At 36.8% G+C, this 27,388-nt stretch overlaps 1 protein-coding gene across 19 annotated transcripts in view; it reads right to left on the reverse strand.

Annotated features, from left to right (window-relative positions):
* The window catches only part of IKZF2 (IKAROS family zinc finger 2), a 149,138-nt gene that overhangs the window by 15,467 nt on the left and 106,283 nt on the right, over positions 1-27,388 (reverse strand). For all 19 annotated transcript variants that reach the window (XM_036254335.1, XM_036254323.1, XM_036254320.1 and 16 more), the window contains one exon: positions 3,319-3,456. In XM_036254335.1, the coding sequence (XP_036110228.1) occupies positions 3,319-3,456 (138 nt within the window). The remainder of the gene's footprint in view (positions 1-3,318; positions 3,457-27,388) is intronic.

A 27,388-nucleotide genomic window follows, 5' to 3' on the forward strand; every position in this document is an offset into this window, starting at 1 on the left:
GTTTTCAAAACTACTAGTTGTTATTTTTCCCTTTCCATCGAACTAAACTCTATTCCACCTGCTGAGTACGTCTTCAGCGCTGCCCGTCCTCTTCTCCTCGGCGGCTCGCTTCCCAGCAATCCCAGCGTGCCAGTCAGGCACCCATCCTGTACTCTACGCTGGTGACAGTTTTCTTTAGAAGACACACATTTCATTACCCCAGTGAAATCCCAACTTGGAACAGCATAGAAGTCTTTATCTTTACTTCACAGCCTATTTCAATCTCACTTCCTACCACTCCTTCAGCTCCAACCATGTTCAACTTCCAGGAACCTGTCCATGCTCTTTCATACCCTAAGTCTTAGCCGAGGGCAGCTCTCTGCCTGGACAATGCATTCTCTGCGGACCTGCCCAGTCTATGCACTTCTCATCCTCGTGCACGGAGAAAACACTGCACGGAAGAAGCTTTCCTTGACCCCTCCAGACGGAGTTAGATCAGTTCAGCATCTGTGCACCTAGAGAAGCACAAATACGCCTTTATACCGCACTTGATTTGTTTTATTTTAAGTATGTATCTCCTACCAGATAATAAATGCAAGAAAGAAATTGTAAAAAAAGAAAAGAAAGAAAAAAAGAAAAGGAGGGCTATTTGTAATACTTTCAACAATAAAGATAAACAAATTAAAAAAGAAATGGTGTCTATTCCATTTATCTTTATATCCCCAGAACGTTCCGTAGAGTTTGGCACAGAAGCTTCCTGAAGTGAAGGAATGCCACTTTGACTTCAGACACCTTCTCACTAGAAGAGCCACGTGGGGAAGAATGGGCTTTGGCAAAGAGAGGCTAGGGAATATAACTATGTCAGATATGAAAATAGAATAGTAATTAATTTCAATGATCTAACAGTAACCACAAGTACAGCAACCCCCACACATACCGTGAGGAGAAAAGACAAAAACAAAACAAAAAAACAGAAAAGATGTAACAAGATAGTAAGAGGGAAGGGGTTAAAAATGATCTCATTGAGGCTCTGTTTAAAAGGGATACCAAACAAAATATATGAGACAAAGTATATGAGACAAAGTTATTGATGAACTCTAACAGCATTTACCCATCTTTTTCTCTCTTATGGCACTTATCAGTTCCTACCTCAACCATCAATTCCCCACTGAGTATGTTAACAAAGGGAAAACGAGATTCAGGATAATATCAAATAATCATTACAATATACCTAAAAAAAGTACAAGCAGTAAATATCATTAATATAACCTGAGGTGGTTAAATTAATATCCAGTATTGAAGAACAAATATTTGGGTCTATAAATAATATTGAACCTTCCCTCTCCCCACCTCCTCCTTGGCTTTGCTCCTGCTCTCCCATTCCCAAGGGTCTCCTCCACTTTCCCAGTCTCCCTCCTCTCGTAAAGTTTCAGAGCTACCTGCAAAGAGCTAAGCAAATGAAAAATGGGTTTGATGCTGAGGTTGCAGTTGTTTAGAAAAACGTCTTCCCCCCTCCCAAAATACACCTGTTTAAACTGCTTGTCAGCACTTACTCTATAACTGGTTAATCTGCCAACAGATAGTTAAATGTTGACTATATTTATGTATACCTATCTCCCTATGACAATCTCAAGTCTTCTTGTGAGATTCTCTTTCATTCAGATGTGTATGCAACACAGAGTTGCAAAAATAACTGTAAACAGAAAAATGAATGAATAGAATTAATAACCCAATCAAATGTCAAAACTGCAATAAGAGAACATTATAAGGAAAAGGTAGCAGTGCCATAAGGTGTCTTTGACATGGCCCCAAACCTCTATTAGCAACCCTGCCTCAAGTCACCTCTGCAACCAACAATTTAAACAGAAATATTATGCTCAGTAGGCAAATGAAACCTCCAATGCCTAAATTAATGCCAGTAAGTAACATAACTTTAAAGGGGATTGAATAATTACTACTTCTTAATATTTCATGCCCAGAAATGTAATAGTAAAAAGAACTATTTACTGGGTGTTTATTGCACACCCAGTAACATTTCATTCCCATGCCAAGCCTATGAGTAACACACTCAGACACCGCACAGCCAGACTAAGTTTGCTGGAATCACACCATTTTAACCTCTATGGTCTAGAGCCTATGATACCCTCACAAGCCCAGGTAATGCAAGCTTGCAATATCAAATTTATTAAGGCTTAAAACAGAAAGGTTTTTAATTTTTTTAGTTAATAATGATAATATAATAAAAAATGGACTCATAATGATGAAAGAATTACATCTTTATATTAAAGAATTCTTTATATTATATAAACTACCCTCAATGCAAAGAAATGCTCCAATTATTCATGGTAACAAAATATTTTAATTAAAAAGAATTCCCAACAACATATAATCACTAGCTATTCAAGAAGCACAGTTCCACAGTATATAAAATATGCACGATATAAAACAAAAACCCCACAAATAATCTGAGGTTGTCTATAAATCACTCAATAGATCTTTATACTTTAAAAGTAACTAGCATAGCATTTTCTAATTATATGATTTAATTTTGGTCAACTCTTTTTTATATGACAAACACAAAAATGTTAATAGGTTAAGATTTCTGTATGCACTTGTATGAATAATAAAATAAAAATATATAATTAACAGGACAAGACAAGATGGCTCCAAATCCGAGGAACTGAAATGAACAGCCTTCTGTGTAAGGCTGCTTTATAACATTCGTCTTTCAATTATAGAGAATTCTGCACTGATACCTCTTAGAGACTGCCTTCCTACCGGCTGCTGTGTACTGTGGAGATCGGGATGTTTGGCTTGGCTTTTGATCTCTGTAAAGCGGTGCCTAATTTTGATCTACTTTGTGCCCCACACTTATAGAAAGCAAAATCAGTAATTTCCAAGAACATTCACAAGAAAAATTGGAGGAAGTTCCAATGATATCACTGATCAGTTACCTAAGAGAAATGGAAATGCACAGATAACCAATGACATCTTTTAGGAAACCTGTAGACGTGTGTGGAACCACGTCTAACAATTTGGAAGAATAAACAGTACCTTCCTTTGGTCTATTCAAGGTCACCTGCCATTATTATATTAATTCAAACACGTTATGAGAAATAATTTCCGAGTATCACAAAAATTCAATATACCTTGTTTGCAAAGTGTCCCAAAGCTCAACTCACTTAAAGGTAATCCTGTACCAGGTTAATGTGATCCAAAACTGTTTGAAACAAAGTACGATTTGATGCCCGTGCCGAAGGGCAGACAGAACTATTTAACCCAGGAGGCATGGCAGGTGGCAGAGAGGAGCAGGGAGGGGCGGCCGCTGTTTCTACCCACCGTGGTGACTCATGACCTGGCCCGAGGCCTCCATGCCGACGTTCTGGAGATAGTTGTGGCAGCGCTCCTTGTGCTCCTCCAGGGAACTGCGCTGCTTGTAGCTTCGTCCACAGTAGTTGCACTTGTGAGGTTTACCCACTGTGAACAGAATTCAAGATTAGGGTGCTGTCAGTCTCATCCAAAGCAAATTCAACAGCTCAGTTTTGATAGTGTGGAGGAAGCATTTATATGCTTTTCAGACTTCAATCTCTTCCTCCTCCACACCCCGATTCAGATAATAAATCTCCACCAAGACTGAGACAGAAAAGAAGATAAGGCAGATCGTACCTTTGGTGATAGGGGACATACGGAATCAAATTCATGCTCTGACTGTAGCCTAGATGATCAGTCTTCAAATTATCTGACTCTCAACACTACCAGTTCCTCTTACACAGTTCTCTCAGCTTTGACTCGTTCAAAAGACAAATCAGGAGTGCTTTACATATATAACGAGAATTATTTTTCTAGTTAACTTTGGGGGGAGGGTGTAGTAAGGACAGAAAACTTTACTGGAGTAAACTAAAATGCAACAACTTGAAATGCCATTGTTTAATGAAAAAGTTATTCATGAGTACCAAGAAAACTAAAAGGAATTCAAGTGATGAGAAAAAGTACAGATAAAAGCAGGGTTTCTTTTTTCTTTCCGCCCTGGTAATAACTTCATACATGCAAAACTTTGCAGCAGATAAAGGGTATTCTCCCACACCAGCACTGTTCTTATATTACCAAGAAGTAACCTGCTAGGTGCTTTGAGTCAGGATTATTAACAATAACCACTAAAGCCCTAACATATTTAGTTATGCGATGATAGTAATATTTTCCAACACATTTCACATTCAGGAAATAAATTCTTTCCTAATAGCCGGAGAGCCCTAAGTCAGTATATATACCTGGTAAAATACTGCGATGACTGCACTAAAAACAAACAAAAACAACTTTACAAAAGAAGAAAAAAACACATTTATGAAAAGAGGCATGATTTAATGTATGACTCTTCACAAGGATATCAAGGGCACTTTGATTCTTGGTTTTGAACAGTAACAGGACAAACGTACACCACCAGGTGGTCTGTGCCAAAGCCCTCAGAGTAAAGACAGCGTGAATCAGATCAGGGGCTCTCATTCGACTCCCTTAGGAATCACTCTATTTTGTCCAAAAGACAAGCAGACAACTCTTTTTCATGGCCAAATACAGCATTCCTGACGCCAGTCTCCTTACAAACCCCTGCTATGACACTGTTATAAGTGGACTGAAATATTGTAACAAGGCAAGGATTCGTAGGTACATATAAGCTTCACTATACTGATTTTTGTTTTAAACAAAACCTTTAGATTGTATCTGTAAAAAAGTACATACACATAATCTAAAATAAGTTGTTTCATTATTATATTTTTTGTAAACTATCTTCAATAACAAAATCTTCTAAGGCATGATTACTCATTTCTAAAAATACTAGGCAAAGTAACTTCTATTATTCAAAACCAAGGATTTCTGAGAAGTGGAAGCCAGGTACCTGTGTACATTATGAAAAATTTGTATCGCTGTGTTAAGAGCATTAAAAAAATACAAGAAAATGCTTTCAGTCAAAAACATTTTGTGCAAAGAATATAAATATATTTACATGTAATCACATTCTAAGACAAGGGGCTACACGTAACACAAAGCCTTTGTTTGCTATAACCACTACTTGATTTGGGAATCTTTGGTCCTGCTTCTCTAGAAATAAGCGAGGAATTGGCAATGAACAATTCTTTGGCCAATTACTACTTATTAAGCACAGGCACTGAAGTTCATTGCCCAACATAAACCAGTTCTGCCATCTTCCTCTTCCTCGTACTATTCCTGAACAACTTCGTCCTATGGTACCATTTCACTGAGAACATAACCTCCTATACTTTCTCCCCCTTATTTATACAAGCAAACTTGATGCCTTCTCAACTTAATTAAAACGTAGTTCCCTTGTACTCCCCCGGCTCACAATCCTGTATAAACTCCAACTCACCGGACCAGGGGGAAACGACGACACACTCTTTAACGCTCGAGTAAAGACTCGTTTTCACTCCCCTCGTTTTTGACGTCTACCCATTCGCTTTACTTCAGCTTCTTCCATTTTGTTATGTTTTAAAACATCACTCTTTCCTTTGCATCCCATCCTTGTTCTCGGCGAGTCCAAGGAATTTGGTAACATTTTCTAAAGTTAGTAACCCCAAGTCTCCTAATTCTTCATCTGCATTCCATTCCAGCCATCTACATAGTGGGAGACAGGTTGACTTTGACATCTCCCAACTATTTTACCTCCAAGAGACGTGCTCTGGACATGCTCTGCCTCTTCCCTGGCATCAGTGCCTACGGATGAAGAGCCTTCTGGGATCAACACTGTGATGAGGCTGGACTGTAAAATGGAGCACAGAGCTCATGGTGCCTACCCTCATGCCACACAGTCGGCTGAGGTAGACAGGCATTTAACAAATACACAATGTATCACAAACTGTGGTAGATTCTGCAGAGCAAATGAATGCTGTGCTGGTATATCATGGGGAACCAAATTAGGCTGAGAAGGCTGGACAGGAGGGTAGGAACATCTACGCTGACGACTGAAGGGAAAGGAGAAGTTGGATAATAGGGGGCAGAGGTGGAGCAGAGGAGGGGCTGTGCTTCAAAACTTCCGGGAACTGCCGTCATCTCTTTCTATTTGTTGTCACGGCCTGAGCGCCTTCAAAGTCTAGATCATGCCCTTACAAGTCTTTTGAAAATTATTTCCAAACATCATTAACAATCCTTGCCAAATTTAATGGCACTACTACCTCCACAAGAGACCACTGCCTGTCACTTCTTTGATAGTTCTTAAAAATCACACACATGAAAATATTGTTTATGTTGACTCTCTCTGAGTTTATCTGTGTAATACTTACAAACTTACGAGTTAATATGTATAACATGTATATTTATTGAAGAGAACCAGTATTTTGTTATCATTTTTATAAATATTATTACACATTTTCACCATCTAAAACACCTTCATTCTGATATTACTGAAGCACTTTAAAAGTCATCAATAAATTGCCTGGCCGGTGTGGCTCAGAGGTTGAGCATGGACACATGAACCAAGAGGTTGCCTGTTCAATTCCCAGTCAGGGCACATGCCCAGGTTGTGTGCCCGATTCCTAGTTGGGGGCATGCAGGAGGCGGGCAATCGATGTTCTCTCTCATCAATGTTTCTATCTCTCTCTCTCTCCCTCTCCCATCCTCTCTCTCTAAAAATCAATAAAGAAAAAAAATTTTAAGTTATCAATAAATAGCCTGTGAATCACTAAATACAATGGACTTCAACCAATCCCAAATATGCCTAATTTCTAGGTCCTTATCAAACTTTCATGTGTCTTGGATCTCCTGTTTTATTTATCATCTGGGATCAGAGAAGAGGTTGAGAAGCCATTGAGGGTAACACACTACCCTCAATGGCTTCTCAACCTCTTCTCTGGCAAATACATATGTACCTCCAGATTTTGTTCCCAGTACAGTAGTCTCTCTCTTTCCCTCTAGATTAAGTCCTCATTTCTACAAAATGTCCAAATATGCCTGGAATAATTTCCCATCATTTTAAGCTCCTACTTGTCATTTAAATCTTTTTAAAAATGATCATGGTGAACCCACAAAGACAGTTTTCTCCTCTGTGTTTGCACATTGCTCTCTTCACTCTGTTGATACATATGCTAATTACATTTTACTTATCCATTTGATAACTATTTCTCTAATCCAAACAATGAACTTTGTCATAAGCACAGAGGTCACGGTTCACACAATTTTGAATTTAGTACTTATTACACTTAATAAAAGATACTTGATACGTATTTGCCGAATGACTGTACTTGAAGCTCATGCTTCCAAATATCTTCTAAGTACACTGTACTGCTTCGTGCATATTCCTCTGAAATGTAAAACTCAACACATCCATTTTAAAATTGGCTTTATTAAGGTATAACTTACATAAAATCAAATACACCCACTTTAAGTGTATAGTTAAGGAGTTTGGTGTGTTTAGTTTTGTAAACCACCACAAATAAAATATAGAACATTTCCATCACCCTATAAAATGATCTCTTGCTCCTTAGCACCAATTCCCTTCCCCATACTTGGTCCGTGGCAACCTCGGATCTGTTTCTGTCACTACAGTTTTGCCTTTTTAAAGAGTTCATATAAACTGAATCAGGCAGTATGTAGTCTTTTTGTGTCTGGCTTATTTCACTCACCATGCTGTTGCATGTATTGGTAGCTGGTTCCTTTTTATTGCTGAGCAATATGCCCCTGAATGACTATACCACATTTTGTTTATCCATTCATTACTTTGGGTTGTTTCTAGTTTATGGCCATTAGGCATAAAGCTTCTACAAACATTTACAGGCAAGCCTTTGTTTTCATTTCTTTTCGGTAAATACCTAGAAGTGGGATTGTGGGTCATATGGTAGATATCTGATTAATTTTACAAGAAAGTGCCTGTACCACTGTGCATTTCCACAAGCAATAATGTATATTAGAGTTAACAACTAACTGTTCCACATCCATGCCAACACAGTATTGTCGATCTTTTTTTATTTTTATGTTACCCATTCTAGTAGGTATGCAGTGGTATCTCATGGTGTTTTTGTGTTTTCCTAATGTCTCATGAGACTAACCTTTGCCCTTCCCATTTCATATATTTTCTTAGGTGAATTATCTGTTCAAACCTTTTGCCCATTTTCTTTTACTGTATCTCTAATTTTATTATTGCATTGCAAGAATTCTTTACTTATTCTACATACAAGTCTTTCCTTAGGTATATGCTTTGCAAATATTTTTTATAAATGTGTTTTGCTTTTTTTTTGAATTTCTATTGAAGAACTGAGTTTTCAATTTTGAGTAAGTCCAATTTATCAATATTTTCTTCTGTGCTTTGTGTGTATTGTATGCAAGAGATCTTTGACTAACCAAATATCAGAATAATTTTCTCCTTTGATTTATTCTAGAAGTTGTATGTTTTAGCTCTTACATTTAGGTCTCTGACTCATTCAACTTAATTTTTGTATATGGTGTAAAGTAAAGCCAATGTTTTAGGTCCTTTTATGGAAATTATCCTTTTCTCCTTAAATTATCTTAGTACTTTTGTTGAAAGTCAGTTGATCATATACTTTTACTTTTATTTATTGACTCTCTATATATTCTACTAATCTCTATGTGTATCCTTCACCCTAAAGGTCTTACTAATAGATTTAATCTTCATAAGAAGTATAAATCATCCAACTTTAATTTTTTTTTCAAAATTATTTAGGCTATTTTAAGTCTTCTGTACTTCCAACAAATTTTTGGAATCAGTTTGTCAGTTTCACAAAAATGACTGCTAGGATTTTGATTGGGATTGCATTGAACTGGTAGGCTAAAATTCAGGAGAAGTAACATCTTAATAGTACTGAATTGCTTAAACCATGGTCATGCTATTTTTATTTATTTATTGATTTATTTATTGATTTATTTATTGATTTATTTATTGATTTATTTTCCTCACCTGAGGACATTTTTCCATTTTTTGTTCAGATAGAGTGGGAGGAAGAGAGAGGGAGGGAGGGAGAGAGAGAGAGAGAGAGAGAGAAAGAAACATCGGCATGAAAGGGAAACATCAAGTGGCCACCTCCCGCACGCACGACGCTACCAGGGCCAAGGACAAACTGCAAGCAAGGTACATGTCCTTAGCAAGAACCAAACCCCGGTCTCTCTGGACCGCAGGCTGATGCTCTAACCACTGAGCAAAACTGGCCAAGGCCATGGTCATGCTATTATCATACTATTTATTTAGGTCTTCTTTAATTTCTCTCAGCAATGTTTTATAATTTTTCTTGCACATAATGACAAATATATCTCTAAATGTTTTATATAGTATTAAATGCACCTCTATGTATTGCATATATTTTTGCACACTATAATAAATGCCATTGCTTTCTAAATTCCATTTTCAATTGTCCATTGCTAGTTTACAGAAGTACACTTGCTTTCTTCATATTGACCCTGAACAACATAAATAAAATCAATTGTTAGTTTTATATTTTTTGGCCTATTCCATGGTATTTTCTATGTAGATAATTATATCAACTGAAACTTAATATAGTTTTACTTATTCTTTCCCAAGTTGTCTTTTATTCCTTTCTGTTTCCATACTCCATTGATCAGACTCCACTATAAGGAATATTGCTATATAATTTTCTTTTATTGTAGCATCTTTTGGTATTAGGGTAATGCTGAACTCATATAATTAATTAGGAAGTATTATTTCCCACTTTTATACTCTAGAAGAATTTGTTACATAAATGTTTCCTTAAATTATTTCTTCCTTAAATATTTGACAGAATTTATAAGGGAAATCATCTGGAGTTTTCTTTTTGGGAAGGTTTTTTTCACTATAATATCAAAACCTGGAATAAATATAAAGCTATTCAGAGTATTTCTTTTTGAAGGAGCATCAATGATTTCCGTTTCAATGAACTTATTTATTTCATCTGCTCCTTTTATTAACATAAACATGTTAATAATATTCCTGTATTATATTTGCAGTTCTTATAGGAGTTTTAGTGATGTCCTATTTTCATTTCTGATGTTGATAAATTGAGTGTTCTCTCTTAGTATTAATTTTGGCTTGAGGATTATCCATTTCACTCATCTTTTCACAGAATCAATCTTTGATTTCATTGGTTTTTCTATTATTTTCTGCCTTCTCTTTCACTGTTGTCTGTCTTTATCATTATCATTATTATTTCCTTACTTTACACACTCTATATTTAATTTGCTCTTCTTTTATAATTTCTTAAGAAGGGAGCTTAATTAATTAGTTTGAGATCTCTTTATTTTTTTAATATAAGCACTTAATGCTACACATTTCCCTCCAAGTACCACTTCTATTCTTATGTTCATGTTTTCCTTTATATTCTTAATCATACAGAATTATAATTACACCAGCTATTTTATCAACCTTGTCTGCTATTCCACCATTTGGTCATTTCTGGGTCTGCTTCTACTGATTTATTTTTCTAACAACTATGGGTAATATTTTCTACCTTCTTTGCATATTTTTTAATTTTTTTAATGAGATGCTAGATATTAAGAATTTTACATCAGTAGATTCTAGATTTCTTTAGTTTGTTGTATTTCTTTCAAGTGTATTTTTTCTGCTATGCTGTTACATTTCTTGTAACCAATTTGATCCTTTTGATATTTGCTTTTATGCTTTAAGGCAGATCCAGAACATGCTTTAATATAAAGACTAATTTAGCCCCAGCACTAAGATGATAACCTTCTGAAGACTTTATTCAATTACCTGCATGTTACAAAATCTTCCACCTTGGCTGGTGATAATGAACTATTCTGGCCCTGCATAAGCTCCAGGAATTGTCTGAGGTTATGCTTTCTGGTGTTTCTCTTCCTAGGTAGTTTCCTGATACATGTAAGTACATAACCATTTTGCAAAAGATTTAAGGGGCACTCTGCAAAACTGCAGAGCTTTCTCTGTGCAGTTATTTCCTGTCTGACACTCTGCCTTCCACAGTCTAAGCACACAGGTCTCCCCGGACTCCTCAATTCAGCGAGACTGCTCTGTTTGGGTTTGCTGTTCTTGAACCGTGGCCTGGAAACTGCCTCCCGGAAGTATGCTGGAGTGATCCTAGAACTCACCACCTTTGTTTGCTTCTCTCAGGGACCACAGTCCTGCAGTGGCTATTGTTCAGTATTTAAATGTCATTTAATGTACTTTATCTAGTATTCTAGTTGTTCAAGGCAGGAGGGTAAAGATGATCCCAAATATTTCATCACGATTGGAAGCAAAAGCTGTATTTTAAATTAGATTTAATCCAAGAAAGTTAAGATTAAGAAACACCTGCCCTTATACTCCTAAGAACCCCATATACCTACCCAAAAGGAAAAACAAATCAAATAGCCATACAAAATTTTAAAGTAGGAATGTTTACCATAAATTCATAGGGAGTTATGAAGATAAATAGCACAACCAAGTTTTGTTCACTTATATTTTCTTGAAATATGTGACTTCAAGAGTTATCCTAGTGAAACCTATAAAACAAATTACAATGGCACTAATATATGTGGTAAATGTTTTACTCTTAATATAGATGTACAAGCACATCTATATAAAGAAAATATATTTACCATTTGTCATAACACATATAACACCAGCAACAGAGTATTATGCATATATCCATTCATTTTCCTTTAATAAAATTAAATGCACTCACTTTCCTTTACATACTTATAATGCAAAAAATGGAAACTTGGCAGTTGCTTACATAATTATAAATTCAACTGAAGAAAGATGAGTACTAAAATGTGCAAATGACATTAAACTTTCTTCTGATTTTAGTGCCCATAAGTTGTAATTTGCCTGAGTCAGTGGTCCGTTTTATTGTCTAAGCCCCTATACAAACAGCTTTAATGTTCTTTTTTTTTTTTTTTTTTTTATCCTCACCCAAGGACATTTTTCCATTTTTTGTTCAGATAGAGCGGGAGGGAGAGAGAGGGAGAGAGAGAGGGAAACATCGATGTGAAGGGACACATCGAGTGGCTGCCACCCGCATGACCAACCAGGGCCGGGGACAAACTGCAACCGAGGTATGTGCCCCTAGCGGGAACCGAACCCGGGTCTCTGTACCGCAGGCTGACGCTCCAACCGCTGAGCCAAACCGGCCAGGGCAGCTTTAATGTTCTTGATCACTAAGGTTATACTGCTGGTCTCACAAAAGGTTTTGCCGATTCATACTCACACTACTAGCGTATGAGTTATTTTACCACACTGTCAACAAGAACTCTCATTAAAATTATAAATTCTCCACAAATGTACTAAGCCTGTGATCCTCAAATTGTAGCAAGGTGCTTTGTGGACGCTGAAGCAAACTCTTAGGAAGGATATTTTAAAGTAAGACCAAAAAAGGGTATTTCAAATATTTGAAGGAAATGATAATTTTCAACACCCATCAGACACAATGCAAATTCCTTAAATTCCTTACTTACAGTTTCAACCCTGCATCACATTACACTTCTTCTTCTTTTTTTTTTTTTAATTCTATTGAATTTATCAGGGTAACATCAGTTAATAAAATTATATGGGTTTCAAGTGTTCAAGTCTATCATACATCATCTGTATACTATACCATGTGTTCACTATCCCAAGTCAAGTCTCCTCCATCACCATTTATCCCCCCCCATCCTCTTCTACCTCCCCCATAAATACTTGTTATTTGGACCTGACCACTTACTAAATAAAACTGTTAGATATTTCTTTTAGGCTTAAAGGCACTGTAGAAAAAAATTATTAAGACATGAAGGCACTGTGAACCAAGAAAGTTTGGGAACCTATGTGCTAGGCAATGTAATATAATTTGTACTTATTTTTCATTTCTTTTTAATGTGAAACTGAACATTGAACAAAAAACAATTAGCCATTTGTATGCCATCCTTTCAAATTTTTTATTCAATACTTTTACCTATTTACCAGTTATATTCTTATTGCTAATATCTTTCTCATCACTTTGTTCAATCTCTGTATCTATAAATGCCAATAACCCTTTTATTTATTTCTTATATTTAATTTATACTTTTTTGAAGTCTGGATTTTTTGGTTTGTTTTGTTTTAATTTGTTTTTCTTTATTGATTTTAGAGAGAGAGGAAGAAAGAGGGGGAGAAAGACAGAAACATCGATGAGATAGGACATCGACTGGCCGCCTCCTGCATGACCCCCACTGGTGATTGGGCCCCACAACGTGGGCATGTGCCCTGACCAGGAATCGAACCAGCGCCTTCTTGGTGCATGGGTCGATGCTCAACCATTGAGCCACACCAACCGGGCTGAAGTCTGGATGTTTTTACTTTTCATGTGGTTAAAAATATTGATAATTTTTCCCTTTATGATTTATTTTATTGTTTCAAATTCTACAATTCTACCCAATATTGTTTTGAGAAATATCCACACCTACTTTTTTCTAAATTGCTAGAAGTTTTAATAAGCCCAGGCTTTTCTTTTTTGTGAAATGTTTATGTGAGAAGATTTTAGAAGGGAAACAAATTCCTACCTGAAGAGTGAGCGACTTTGCAAAGAGAACCTCTATTATACTAAACCATTACAGTATAACTAGGTTTCTGTCAAAAATTATCACAGTGAAATAACTTTTATCTCTCTAGGCAGATTTTTCCAGTGGCATTTGGGGAGGGGGAAACGTTAAATGTTCAAACAAATCTGTGAGCCAGTACTTTTAAGGTGGATTTCATAGAGACCACATGAGCATTTCAAAGGCTCTTTTTGATGTTTAGATTCAACAACAAAACAAGCAAACAAACAAAACTTGTTTAACCTAATGTTTCCCCCAAATTACTTTAAATGTAACATATTTAAGCAACTATTACCCTCCCAAGAAAATATCTTTTCTGTAGATGTACTTTGAGAGAAAATGCACTACGAAAATAAAATAGGCATGTACAACTGGCATTAATGTACTTCACTGTTCTTTTATGAAATTTGCCAAGTGTTGGGCAAGAAAATATAATTCCTTTATAAATTTATTTAACATATATTTATTCAGCACCTTCAGGTGCTGTATGGATAACCTTGAACAAGACAGACATTATCCTTGTGTTCAAACAGCCAACATTACTTCACAATTCAAATATGTCCAGTTGTTTTATAATAACATTAATTTTCAAATTAATTTGATTGATTAATGAATATGAGAAAAGTAGCCACAGAAATTATGAAGGTGCAAAGAATTAGAATGCAACAAGGAGATGGAGAAATAGAAATCTATGGCACAAGGGAGGTGCAGTGTATTTGAAACTGCTTTGTGTTGCAAAGGTACAAAACACTCATCATGGGGAATACAAAGCAAACAGAAAGCCAAGTAAGAACTTCTGTGGCATATAGAATAAATTAATAATACAATCACATGAATTTTCCTTTTAGATACGATTTCTGTTCATTCTTCAAGCAGTTTTTCTTATCTGACTTTCCAATATAACTCAGGTAAGTAAGCAAGGCTTTCAAATATAATTCTAATCTAAATAAGCAAGAAATGTGTACATTAAATAGGTCCATTCAATTTGGAAAAAGACAACTTGTTCTAATTTATGGAGTATTCATATAGAGTAAATAATGTGTGTGTATCTGTGTCCATAGTATAGTTTTATACTTGGTTTCTAATTTATAGCCCTGACACTTACCAGCTGTGGGTGAACCCTAGCTTAAGTTAAATAAGTCAACAGCTGTCCAAACTCACGGCAATTTTTGAAAAATTTTAAAATATGCAAATGGAAAACTTAACAAGGTCCATGACACACAGTAAGTGCTCAATAAACAGCATCTCTCCCCCCATTAGTACTCACCACCTTCTAACTTACTATACAGTTCACGTATTTATTGTGTTACTGCTGAATGCCTGTCTCCCTTCATTCGACTGTGAGTGCCATAGACCAAGATCTTTTTTTCTTCACTGCTATATCTCAAGTGCCTCGAAAAATGCCTGGCACGGAGATACTCAAGAAACACGTGTCGAATGAATAAATGTCACTTCATTATCAGAGCATTTTCAGGCTTCTTCACCTGGCATGCAGACTTTTCAGCCGGAAGAGGCCCTCACCTCTGTGTGTTATGTTTATTTTCTAGGAGTGAGTGAAAAGAGTACTCTTGGGCTACATCTAATTTCACAAGGAAAAAAAAAATCTAAAAGTATTTATTTTTGTGATTCACAAACTTCAAAAATATGCATGGGTTGACCTTATAGAAACTAGAACAGCTCAGTGTTTTTCTTCCATTTCTTACTATAAATTTTTTTTTTTTTTAGAACAAGTACATTATACCATAAGGCTTTCCTCATTCAATTAATCAACAATGTGTTTGTATTACCTATGATGTGCCAAGCGCTAATCAAGGAGCTGGGGAACATGGTGATAAGATAGAGGAGGTCCACATCGCACTGAGCGTTCATTAGAATGATGGGGGTTGAGGGGCAGCAGGGTGGAGTCAGGCAACAGATGCATGAACAAAAAGCCAAGCTAACCGCAGATTCTGATAGAAGCTTTACAAGACTTTAAGATAGAGCCAGGAAGATAGTAACTAGGAGGATGCTTTGGTAGGGTGCTGATAGAAGGCCACCATCTCCAAGGAGATGGCATTTAAAGCAAGTATCTGAAGGATAACGAGGCAATCATGCCAAGAACTGGGGAAGGAGCTGAAGGTAGACTTCTAGGATCATCAGCACAAGATACCAAGGGGGGCAAAGGATAAAGGGACCTAGATTGGCAAAGAAAGCACAGTGGTATGTGATTGGACAGGTGGGCAGAATTCCCAATGGCCATGATAAGCAGTTTGATTTTTTCATGAGAGCAATGGGAAGCCATTAAGATATTTCAAGTAGAGGAATGACATGATTTAAAATGGGTTTTAAAATAACATTCTGGCTCCTATGTGGAGGATAGATTGGGAAGTAGGAGAAGTATGGCTGGTGACTAACAGCACAGGTGCTGGAGTCAGAAGGACAGGGTTTATATCCTGACTTTTCCTGAGTGTGTTAGAAGATGTATACAAGAGGAGTATGTAGTTATAACAGAAAGATGTTTACTGTATCAGAGCATAACTTTTAAAAAGTACTCTCACAAGGATAATTTTATACTATTCATAGTTTTTTAAATTTTATTCTAAATTTCTATATGTCATCAAACATTATGGAACATTTTTGTGTATTTGAGCATGATTTGATTTTTAGTGTTCTTTTGTTTGTTATTTTGCTTTTTTTTTTAAAGACTATTTTATTGATTTTAAAATAGAGAAGAAGGAAGAGGAAGAGGGAAATAGAAACATTGATGTGAGAGCACAATATTGATTGGCTGCCTCCTCCACGCCCCCTGCCGGGGAGTGAGCCTGCAGCCTTTCAGTCTATGGACTGATGTTCTAACCACTTAACCAACTGGCCAGGGAAGATCTTTCACTCTTATCCATTTGCTTATTATCATATTTCTGTACAATGTACATATTTCTGTACAAAGGGATACCACTCTGATAGATGGCATATGATACCTTAAATCAGTGGTTCTCCACCTTCCTAATGCCATGACCGTTTAATATAGTTCCTCATTTTGTGCTGCCCCCCAAGCATAAAATTATTTTCATTGATATGTCATAACTGTAATTTTGCTACTGTTATGTCTTAGGCGACCCTGTGAAGAGTCATTCAACCCCCAAAGGGGTCGCGGCCCACAGGTTGAGAACCAGTACCTTAAATAAAAATGTAATTATTTCTCTATATATTTCATATTCTTATAATGAATGATATTGGTTTTTATGTACCTCATTTATAGGACTTTCTAACATTTGGGAGTTTACTTACAAGATGTGGCAAGATAGTACATGCTGTGGACAAACAGGTTTCCTTGACTCATATACATGGATCACATAGGAAAATAAAAGGAGAGGGTGGAGGTTGGCTTCCCCCACCTCTCCTTTAAAAAAACACAACAAAAACCCAGTGTGATGTGCCCTTTTGGACACCGAGTGAGTAATGAAGCTGGCGTGCGGCCCTTCCACTTCTGCCCTGGAATTTCAAAGAGGCCAGGCCCGTAGGCTCTGAGACGTGAAAGGGAAGATGTGAACTGGTCCCAAGGTCAGACTGTCCACACAGCATCCGCATAGGGTGGGAACAGGGACAGCAAACTTGGGAATGAGCACCATGTCTGGAGAAGACTGAGAAGAAGGAGAAATGGGGCTGTGACTCTAGCCCTTTTTTTTTTTTTTTTTAGAGCTCCTGAGGATAGCAAAAGGTAAGGAGGAAAGTTTCCAGCAGTAAACTGATCTAGTTAGTGCTTTTGCACCACAGTGAAGAACCTATCGGATGAGTATGTGTTACAGACCAAAGACTTCTCTTTAATAACTCTGTCTAGAAATAAGTGTCCAAAATGTAAACCTGGACTACTGCTATTTGAAAATTTTCCATTTAAAATATGCTCTCCTATGTTATTTAAAATTCGAAATGTTTATATAAAGGACATAGTGTAGACTATGAAATGATTATTCGTTTGGGGGGAAAAAGGTGTTCCTGTGGATTGTTTCACCTACTGACCTGACCGAAAGAAGCCCCACCCCCCAAATAAAATTCCAATGGGCAGGGCTTAAGTGTGTGGTTTAAGAGTCAGGAATGAAGACACTAATTACATCTCCTCTCTGCAGTATTTACTGCAAAGCGTACAGAGGTGCAGAGAAGACACCATGGGCTAAACCAGTATTTGGATTTCATGGGTGAAATCAGCATAGCACAGTTATGTAAATCATGTGTGCAACTGACACAGCTTGTGTAATTATCAGTGTAATACACCTCTATCAACCACCTCCAGGAAGCAGAGGAGGGGGTGGAGGGTGGAGAAAGTTCACACTTGGGAGATCACCCAGAAAGTGGGCCAGGTGCCAGGTCTATAATCAGGTGAGAACAGTTCCTTCCCATGGGAAGCCTGCAGGACAAATTATACTACACTTAATGCACCATCACTGTTATGAATGAGTTGTACTAGATTCAATTTCTGAACCAGCATAATTGAATCCAGTATGTCTATCATTATATACTGGCCCATGAATTAGTATTTTTTAAATGGATCTCTTTGGAAAATCTAGTAGAAAAGTCATACTGATCAGGTTTTAACATAATATCAATATGGCCCAGCCGGTGTGGCTCAGTAGCTGAGCATCAACCCATGCACCAAGAGGTCGCCAGTTTGATTTTGGTCAGGGCACATGCCCAAGGCAGATGCTACTTTTGAACTTTATTTCTAAGAAACTTGAATATGAGGAGAAAGCTATCTCTTCTTACTAGCTTCCTTGAGAGCCTGTAGTTGATACTTTAAAAAATTCCTATTGGTTAGTTTAACACTCTACTAAAGGTAAATATCCATATATATTCAAGAGGGGCTGAGTCATAATATTTTATTTTATTTGATAGGGGCATAACTGAAAAAGAAAAACTAGAATTTCAAATAAAAGGCAAACTTTTTTTTTTTTTTTTATCCTCACCCGAGGATATTTTTCCATTTTTTGTACAGATAGAGTGGGAGGGAGAGAGAGGAAGGAAAGGAGAGAGAGAGAGAAACATCGACGTGAAGGGACACATTGAGTGGTTGCCACCCGCACGACCAACCAGGGCCGGGGACAAACTGCAACCGAAGTACGTGCCCTTAGCGGGAACCGAACCCGGGTCTCCCCGGACCGCAGGCCGACGCTCTAACCGCTGAGCCAAACTGGCCAGGGCTAAAAGGCAAACTTTTAAGTGAGTTTGCAGGAGTGTATTATTTAACTGATAAATTTAAAATAAATCAGTATTAGTAACAAATACAAGCATTCAATATTTCTGATATCTTTTTTAGGGATAAAATAAAGTCCTTGGAATTACAGGGTCTAGAAAAATAAAAAGACAGCCCTTACAAAAAGAACTAAAAATGTACGACGAGAAGAGTGCTGTTGTTGATTTAACAGATGGATATTTATGTGGTACATCTGGTCCAGTTCCTTTTTATAGGACAAAATAGGTTCAACCCGACAATCAGACATACAGAACAAACCTCTTAAGCTGCAAACGGTCAAACATTGAACAGGTTATAAAGTAGTGTTGTAAAATTCAACATTCCTGAGGTGTTTGGAAATAAACTAGATATTTGTTCACAAATGTGGACTTAGTGACCCTAAGTCAAAAGAAGACTTGGACACTGGAAAGTTCCTCCAATAGCTACTACTCCAGGGTTATCTGATACAGATATGCAGCCCTGCACAGCAAAATGTCGTTTTAGTCAATGATGGGCCACATGTATGACGGCGGTCCCATAAGATGAGAACAGAGCTGAAAAATTCCCACCACCCAGGGATGTCCTAGCCATTGTGCCAGTGGTAATGAAGGATAGCACATACAATTACAGAGGTAGGCTATACCTTCTAGGTTTGGGAAGCCATTCTCTATGATGTTCGCACAACAACAAAATCGCCAGATGACACATTTCTCTGAATGTATCCCCTATTGTAAAGCAGCACAAGACTGTATCAGATAAACTATTTTTACAAAGTATTTATTTTTAGGTGATATATCCAAATAAAAAAATTACATCATATACAGAATACTGGTTTAATTGGAAGCAAAGGTTTTACTTAGAATTTTATAGCAGGTCTTACTAAAATATGAAGTAATTCTTATTTTCTTAAAATTAGATGAACAAAAAAATCTTAGAAAATTCCTGCACTGATCTGCTTATTCAGTGACATTTTATTTATTATCTTGGTATAATACATTAGTGTTAAAAAAAACAACAACAAAAAAACAAGCATCTTAAAAATATGGTAGTGTTAAGGAATATTTGGCTTTTGTAGAATACAAGAAACAATGAACAAATTTCTTTGAAACATTGGAAGTTTTCATTTTCAAATGTTTCTAAAAGATTCAATTTTCATGCAATATATACTTTTTAATAATAATCTGAATCTAGTACAATCCAATGGCCAAAGGTGAATTTTAGATATGCCATAAAAACATTAGAGACTGTGTGAGAAGCCTATTAATGTTTCTTTTTATAATTTATACAAAGGAATTTATAACACATATATAGTATTAAGTGTCCATATATTAAAAATACATAGTCGCCCTGGCCGGTTTGGCTCAGCTGTTAGAGCGTCGGCCTGTGGTCTGGAGAGACCCGGGTTCGGTTCCCGCTAAGGGCATGTATCTTGGCTGCGGTTTGTCCCCGGCCCTGGTTGGGTCGTGCGGGTGGTGGCCACTCGATGTGTTCCTTCACATCGATGTTTCTCTCTCTCTCTCCCACTCTATCTGAATAAAAAATGAAACAATGTCCTCGGGTGAGGATAAAAAAAAAAAAACATACTCTTTTATTTTGTTTTGTTTTTATCCTCACCGGAGGACATTTTTGCATTTATCTTCAGATAGAGTGGGAGGGAGAGAGGGAAGAAAAGAGAGAGAGAACCAATGACGTGAGAGAGACACACCGACTGGTTGCCACCCACATGACCCCAACCGGGGCTGGGGACAAACTGCAACTGAAGTATGTGCCCTTGGTGGGAACCGAACCCGGGACTCTCTGGTCCGTGGGCCGATGCTCTAACCGCTGAACCAAACCGGCCAGGGCTAAAATTACATACTCTTCTATTCTGTTTTAAATATATAATCTGGGAACAGTACTGGAGTATGTGAAAAATATACCTGAAATACTAATGAGAAAGAAATATGCAGATTTAAAAGATAACAAGTAGTTAAACATTGTTTTGATTCATAGGGGTCCAGGGCTTCACTGAAACATGATTTCCCAGTATATTGGGTATAATAAAGACAAAAGGGGTAATATATATATCTATATCTATACACACACACACACACACACACACAAAATGTACAAAAACTAATCAAATTTCTAGGAATGAAAGAACTATAATCACTTGTAAAACTAAAACTGTAATAGAGAAAACTAATTTAAAATCATTCTTAGCAGGCACACTGATTTAATGATTCCTTATTAAAACCTTTAAAATACTATGCTATGTTATAAAGTTATATAAAGAAAATTAGACGATTTTTGTGGTAAATCTTAAGATTAAGAAGTAGACAGTTTAAAATAGATACCAGCACCTTTTGCTTTCTCACAACCTTATATAAGATACAAGGTTGGGACATATTTATAAAAGTGTCATTTATTTTCTCACTGGGCTAAAAATCTTCAGCTGATATACTGCTGATGATACATTTCAATTCTGTATCTTTCTCTCCTTTCCCTCTCCTCCCACTAGCTCTTAAAATGTCATTTAAATTTCACATGGAAAAAGATATTTTTTTCTCCCTCTCTCAGCCATTCATTTTGTTCTGAATGTTGCAAAGGGACAAAAGTAGAAAAAGGGTTACAATTCCAGACATGCTTGAGTTTAGCCAACATAATTGCACTATAATAAAGGAATTCTAATAAAATGTTCAGCATTAAGACAAACTGAATAGCTTGAAATAGCCTACAATATATAGAAATATTTTAAAAAATCAAACACTAAAGATCACTGTACAAATAAAACTTAGATTGTGTCATTTTATTTCCTGAATGGAAAATATTCCAGAGTTAAGATACAGCACTGCCATAAACCAAAGTAGGAAAGGTTATGATTTCTTCCATCATTATCTTAAGAAGTGGGGAATAAAGTATAGGGGTTGTTGACAGGAATTATTTGCTACGGAAAAAAAATCACCTGCTGTTGTTTTTATATATTTCCCCCAAAAATAAAATAAAATTATACTCTTTAAAAATTATTGCTAGAAAACAAACTTTTCCATGGCAAATACTGGTAAATACTATCAAAGAATATTTGCTCTGTAAAGGGCTCTGATTTTTTATTTGTAAAACTCTGCATTCTTTCAAAATTTAAAAATGTTATCAATGACCATAGTAAAAATTTAAAACATGCAAGCAAATCAAGTAGACTGGATTGGTACATTTAATCCCATTTTATATTCCAGTATGATGGAGAGAAAAGTCAACATTGTTTTATACTTCTGCTGGTTTTCAGTAAGACAAATGGAGCTTTTTCAAAAATACTTATTAAAAGGGAATGTATTGTTCAGTGTCTATTGATATGATCATATGGTTTTTACTTTCATTTCGTTTATGTGGTATATCACATTTATTGATTTGCAAATATTGTATCAGCCTTCAAAATACAGCACCCATTTCTGATAAAAACACTCAGCAATGTGGAAATAGAGGGACTATATCTCAACATAACAAAGGCCATATATGAAAAACCTACAGCAATATCATACTCCATAGGCAAAAATTAAAAGCATTTCCCTTAAGAACAGGAACAAGACAGGGATGCCCACTTTCACCACTCTTATTTAACACAGTAATGGAAGTCTCAGCCATAGCAATTACACAAGAAGAAATAATAAAAGTGATCCAAATTGAGAAGGAGGAAGTGAAACTGTCCTTATTAGCAGACGACATAATATTGTACATAGAAAACCCTAAAGACTCAATAAAAAATCTATTAGATTTAATAAATGAATTTGGCAAAGTAGCAGATACAAAATTAATATTTAGAAATTGATGGCATTCTTATACATCAATAATGAACACTCAAAAAGGAAACTAAAAAAACAATCCCAATTATCATTGTAAAAACAACAACAACAAAATACCTAGGAATAAACTTAACCAAGAAGGTAAAAGACCTGTTCTCAGAAAACTACAGGATATTGAAAAAAAATAGAGGAAGATATAAAAAAGTGGAAACATACACCATGTTCATGGATTGGAAAAATCAACATCATTAAAATGTCCATACTACAAAAGCAATCTATAGATTTAATGCAATCCTTATTAAAGTATCAACAGCATATTTCACAGATGTAGAACAAATACTCCAAAAGTTTATATGGAACCAAAGAGCCACAGCAATCTTGAAAAAGAACAACAAAGTAGGAGGGATCACAACACCAGATATCATTATACTACAAAGCCATCGTAATAAAAACAGCCTGGTACTGGCATAATAACAGGCATATAGATCAATGGAACAGAACAGAGAACCCAGAATTGACCCAAGACAGTATGCCCAATTAATATTTGACAAATGAGGCTAGAGCATACAATGGAGAGAAAAAAAACATCTCTTCAATAAATAGTGTTGGGAAAATTAGACAGCTATATGCAAAAAAATGAAATTAGACTAGACCAATTTACACCATACACAAGAATAAACTCAAAGTGGATAAAATACTTAAATGTAACCCATGAAACCATAAAAATCCTAGAAGAAAAAGTAGACACAAAAATCTCAGACATCATATATATCGGAATTTCCACTGATATACTGCCTAGGGTATAAGAAACAAAGGGAAAAATTAATAACTAGGACTATATCAAACTAAAAAGCTTCTGCATGGCAAAAGAAACCAGCATTAAAATGAAAAGGAAACCCACACTCTGGGAGAACATATTTGCCAACGATACATTGGATAAGGGGTTACTATCCAAAATATATGGAGTACTCATACAACTCAACAAAAGGAAGACAAAAATCCAATTAGAAATGGGTGGAGGTCCTGAATAGACACTTCTCCAAACAGGACATACAAATGGCCAGGAGACATATGAAAAAATGCTCAACATCTCTAATCATCAGAGATGCAAATTAAAACAACTATGAGAGCCCGGCTGGTGTGGTTCAGTGGTTGAGCATAGACCCATGCAACAAGAGGTCACCGGTTTGATTCCGTCCAGGGCACATGTCCGTCCAGGTTGCGGGCCTGATCCCACAGTGAGGGGCATGCAGGAGGTGGCCAACTGATGTTCTCGTTCATTGATGTTTCTATCTCTCTCTGCTCTCCCTTCCTCTCTCTCTCTCAAAAATAAAAAGATTATGAGATATCACCTCACACCTGCCTGAATGGTGGCCATCAGCAAATCCTCAAACAATAAGTGCTGGTGAGGTTGTGGGAAAAGGGGACTCTAGTACAATGCTGGTGGGAATGCAGACTAGTCAGCCATTATGAGAAACAATATTGTGTTTCCTCAAAAAATTAAAAATGGAACTGCCATTTGACGCCAGTGATCCCACTATTTGTAATGTATCCTAAGAAGCCTGAAACACCAATCAGGAAGAATATATGCACCCCTATGTTCATAGCAGTGCTATTCAAAATAGCTAAGATCTGGAAACAGCCCAAGTGCCCATCAGTAGATGAGTGGATAAAAAAAGCTGTGGTACATTTACACAATGGAATACTAAGTAGCTGTAGGAAAGAAAGATCTCTTACCCTTTGAGATGACATGGAGGGACCTAGAGAGTATTATGCTAAGTGAAATAAGCCAGTCAGAGAAAGACAAATATCACATGATCTCACTTATTTATGAAAAATCATGAACAAAATAAGCTGTCAACCAAAATACATCCAGAGTCATTGAAGTAGGGAACAGACTAACAAGCCTCAGAGGGAAGGGTGCCAGAAGGATGTGAAGAGATAAACCAAAGAACGTATATGTGTATATGCACAACCAATGGACACGGACATTAGGTTGGGGAAAACAGGAGGGGGGTGAAAGTGCGGAGGAGGGGTCAAAGGGAGGAAAGGGGGGACATCTGTAATACTTTCAACAACAATAATACATAAATAAATGAATACAACTAAAGCAATTTAAAAAAAGGAAATGTATTTTGGCAGAACAAACTATGTCTGGAACCACAAGTGGAAGATCAGAAACTACCTATATCAGGGTCTCTCTTAGATTTAGGTTAGTTAGCAAATAGTAGCAGAAAATAATAATGGCACTGTGAAGATCATCTGAAAACCTCAACTTAAAACCTATTTCATGTAATGCAACTCTGTTTTAAAGGTTACAACAAACTATAGCAAACAAAAGAAGTGGGGAGTGGGGAACACTCTGTTTAAAGATTTGATAATAGGGACTGATCAGCAAGTCATAGGAGAAAAATAACACACTGTATTCAGCATCATATAATACTAGTAGTATAGGGAGACCTGAAGATTAAATTAAGTGACTTGTTAAGGTCACATAGCTAATTTGCAGTGTGCCCATTCTAAAACGTAGGGGCTGTTATCATTTATCCCATAGCACAAAGTACAGAATTTTGAGTTGGACTCCAGGCTCTGCCTGCATGACCTCTCTGTGCCTCAGTACTTTCACCTATAAAATAATAGTGACAGCGAGAATCTCTCCTGACTGACTCTCTCTCTCCATTCCCTTTGAGAAACATACTGATGTTGACGTGAAACGCGATTTCCTGACCCTCATGGGCCTCTCTTTAGTATGCCCACATAAATACTTTCAGCAACTGAACTGGACACTCACTAGGAGTCAGTCATCATTCTAGCTCTATCTATTCATGCTGGCTATATCTGTTATTGTAATTATGTAAATTATTAAAATATACTTTTTCCAATAAAATAAGTACAAAAAGAATGTTCTTTCTATAAAAACTAATTGCATCACTTTAGAAAAGTTCAGCAAAGATGAGTTGATAAAAACAAATCCTAAAGAGGTGGGTAAAGATAATCAAAGAATGTATACCGTATGTCATCTATTTTTCTAAGTGTCTTATTCATTTTCGAATTGATATATATATATAAAAGCTCACAGAAACGTAAGTGCACGTCAACTCTGGCCTCATTTTCACCAACCTACTAGATGGAACATTTTCACATTTAAAATAGAGGAAATGGAGATGCAGTAATACTACTATGGAACACAGGAACTAACTAAAACAAAATAATAAACAGTCATTACCCAAAGTGGGGTTGGGGTAGGGTGGAGCAAAATACCTTCTACTACTAATAATGGTCATAAAAAATTGAAATAACTACATTACACTTAATACCCTATACTAGTTATTTTAAGCACTAGTTTTAAAATTTTAGTCAATCGGTGGCATAGTCTCTGTTTTGCCTCTATTGCCATTTTCACCCTTCTTTGCTCTGCTCTGCTCCTGCAGAAACCTAATTTCTATTGGATTAATCAATAGGCCCCTTTGTCCTCTGGTTTCTATTTAAGGTGAGTTAGTGTGAGGCATCAGCAAGAGATTGGAGGGTGGAAAGAGTGAGGTCAAGGTGTTTATTCCTCAGTCACAGATTAACAGGTGTGCATTCCTCCACTGAAGGTCGGTGTTCAAGAAGTCTCCTACCTCTCTTAACTCCACTGACCTCTCCATTCCCTTGCCTCTTTACTTGCTAATTACTTCCTGCTATTGCTAGCCTCAGAGTGCTTCAACCATCCCTTGTTGGTTTCCTTTATGCCTAACCATTCTCTTGTAAATCCGTCCTTCCAGAGATGTCTTCATTTTTTTCCCATTTGAGTATCTTACTGTTTTCCTGTCAGGACCCTGATTGATAGTTATGGGTAGCCAAAGTCCATCAAAGTGACATTCTGCTATTGGGTTGCTCTTGTTTGAAGAGAACAGCATGGCCTCCTTACCAGGGTGATAATAGAATACTGGTAAGTCTAGGCACGTGTTGGCAGCATGATTACTCAGATTATCACTGGTGGTGGCATGGAATGAAGCATAGATGCACAACAAGGCTATAGGTGCTGTAGCCTTTAGATGCTAAAGCAAAAATGGTGGTGTGTAGTGTAAGATTGTGGTGTGGCATAACTACAATAGCCCAAAAAATGCAAAGGAGAAAGTACAAATCAAAGGCCTCAAATGCTCAAATCAGAGCAGAGGTAAAATCTCAGAAAGTTTCTCGGCTCTAAAATAGTCCCTATGTACTGAAGCCTCAAATAAAGCTACACGTCAACTCCAAAATCTGATTTAAAGGCTTATGAAATAGCCATGCTAAATAAAATGGACAGTGCCAATACTACTGGCCTTGATAATGGTGTCCTGATAGGAAAGGGTGCAACAGGGGATGGTACTACCTGATCAAATACTGAGGAGACCCAGACTGTTGAACCCCCCAAACATTCCTGAACAATTCTTACAAGAAAACACAACCCTCCTCCTTCTCCACCCTTCCACCTAAGGAACCCAACACTCCCACAAATCAGTATTCCCACATACTGTAATAAGAAGACTTCCAACTGCTTCAGTTGAGGCAGGAACCCAAACAGAGAGCGGCAGCTCTTAACCCTATGACCTCTCGTGGACCCCAGGCTCATAACAAGTTAGATTGCAGCCAGCCAAAAACCAAGGCCTGACCCAGGAGGTGAGACCCTTTGTCAAATCTTTGTCAATTTGTATGAGCAGGGGTCTAGCTTTCACGTAAGGGAATGGAATGGATTGCTTCTAAGGGTTTTTTATACCAAGGAGATGAACTGAAGTGGTAGATCAGGCCAAATGTATCAATATACGTGCATTCACCTGGGATTTGGGATTTAGCACAGTGCCCTGGGCAGGTGGGAGTGACTGATTAATCGAATCCTTGATTCAATGCTGGCTTATATAGAGAAAAGTAGAAATGCCAACGTTTTTCTGGAAGAAGT

The sequence above is a fragment of the Molossus molossus genome, unplaced genomic scaffold, assembly GCF_014108415.1.
Source record: "Molossus molossus isolate mMolMol1 unplaced genomic scaffold, mMolMol1.p scaffold_m16_p_11, whole genome shotgun sequence".
In the NCBI taxonomy this organism is placed as follows: Eukaryota; Metazoa; Chordata; class Mammalia; order Chiroptera; family Molossidae; genus Molossus; species Molossus molossus.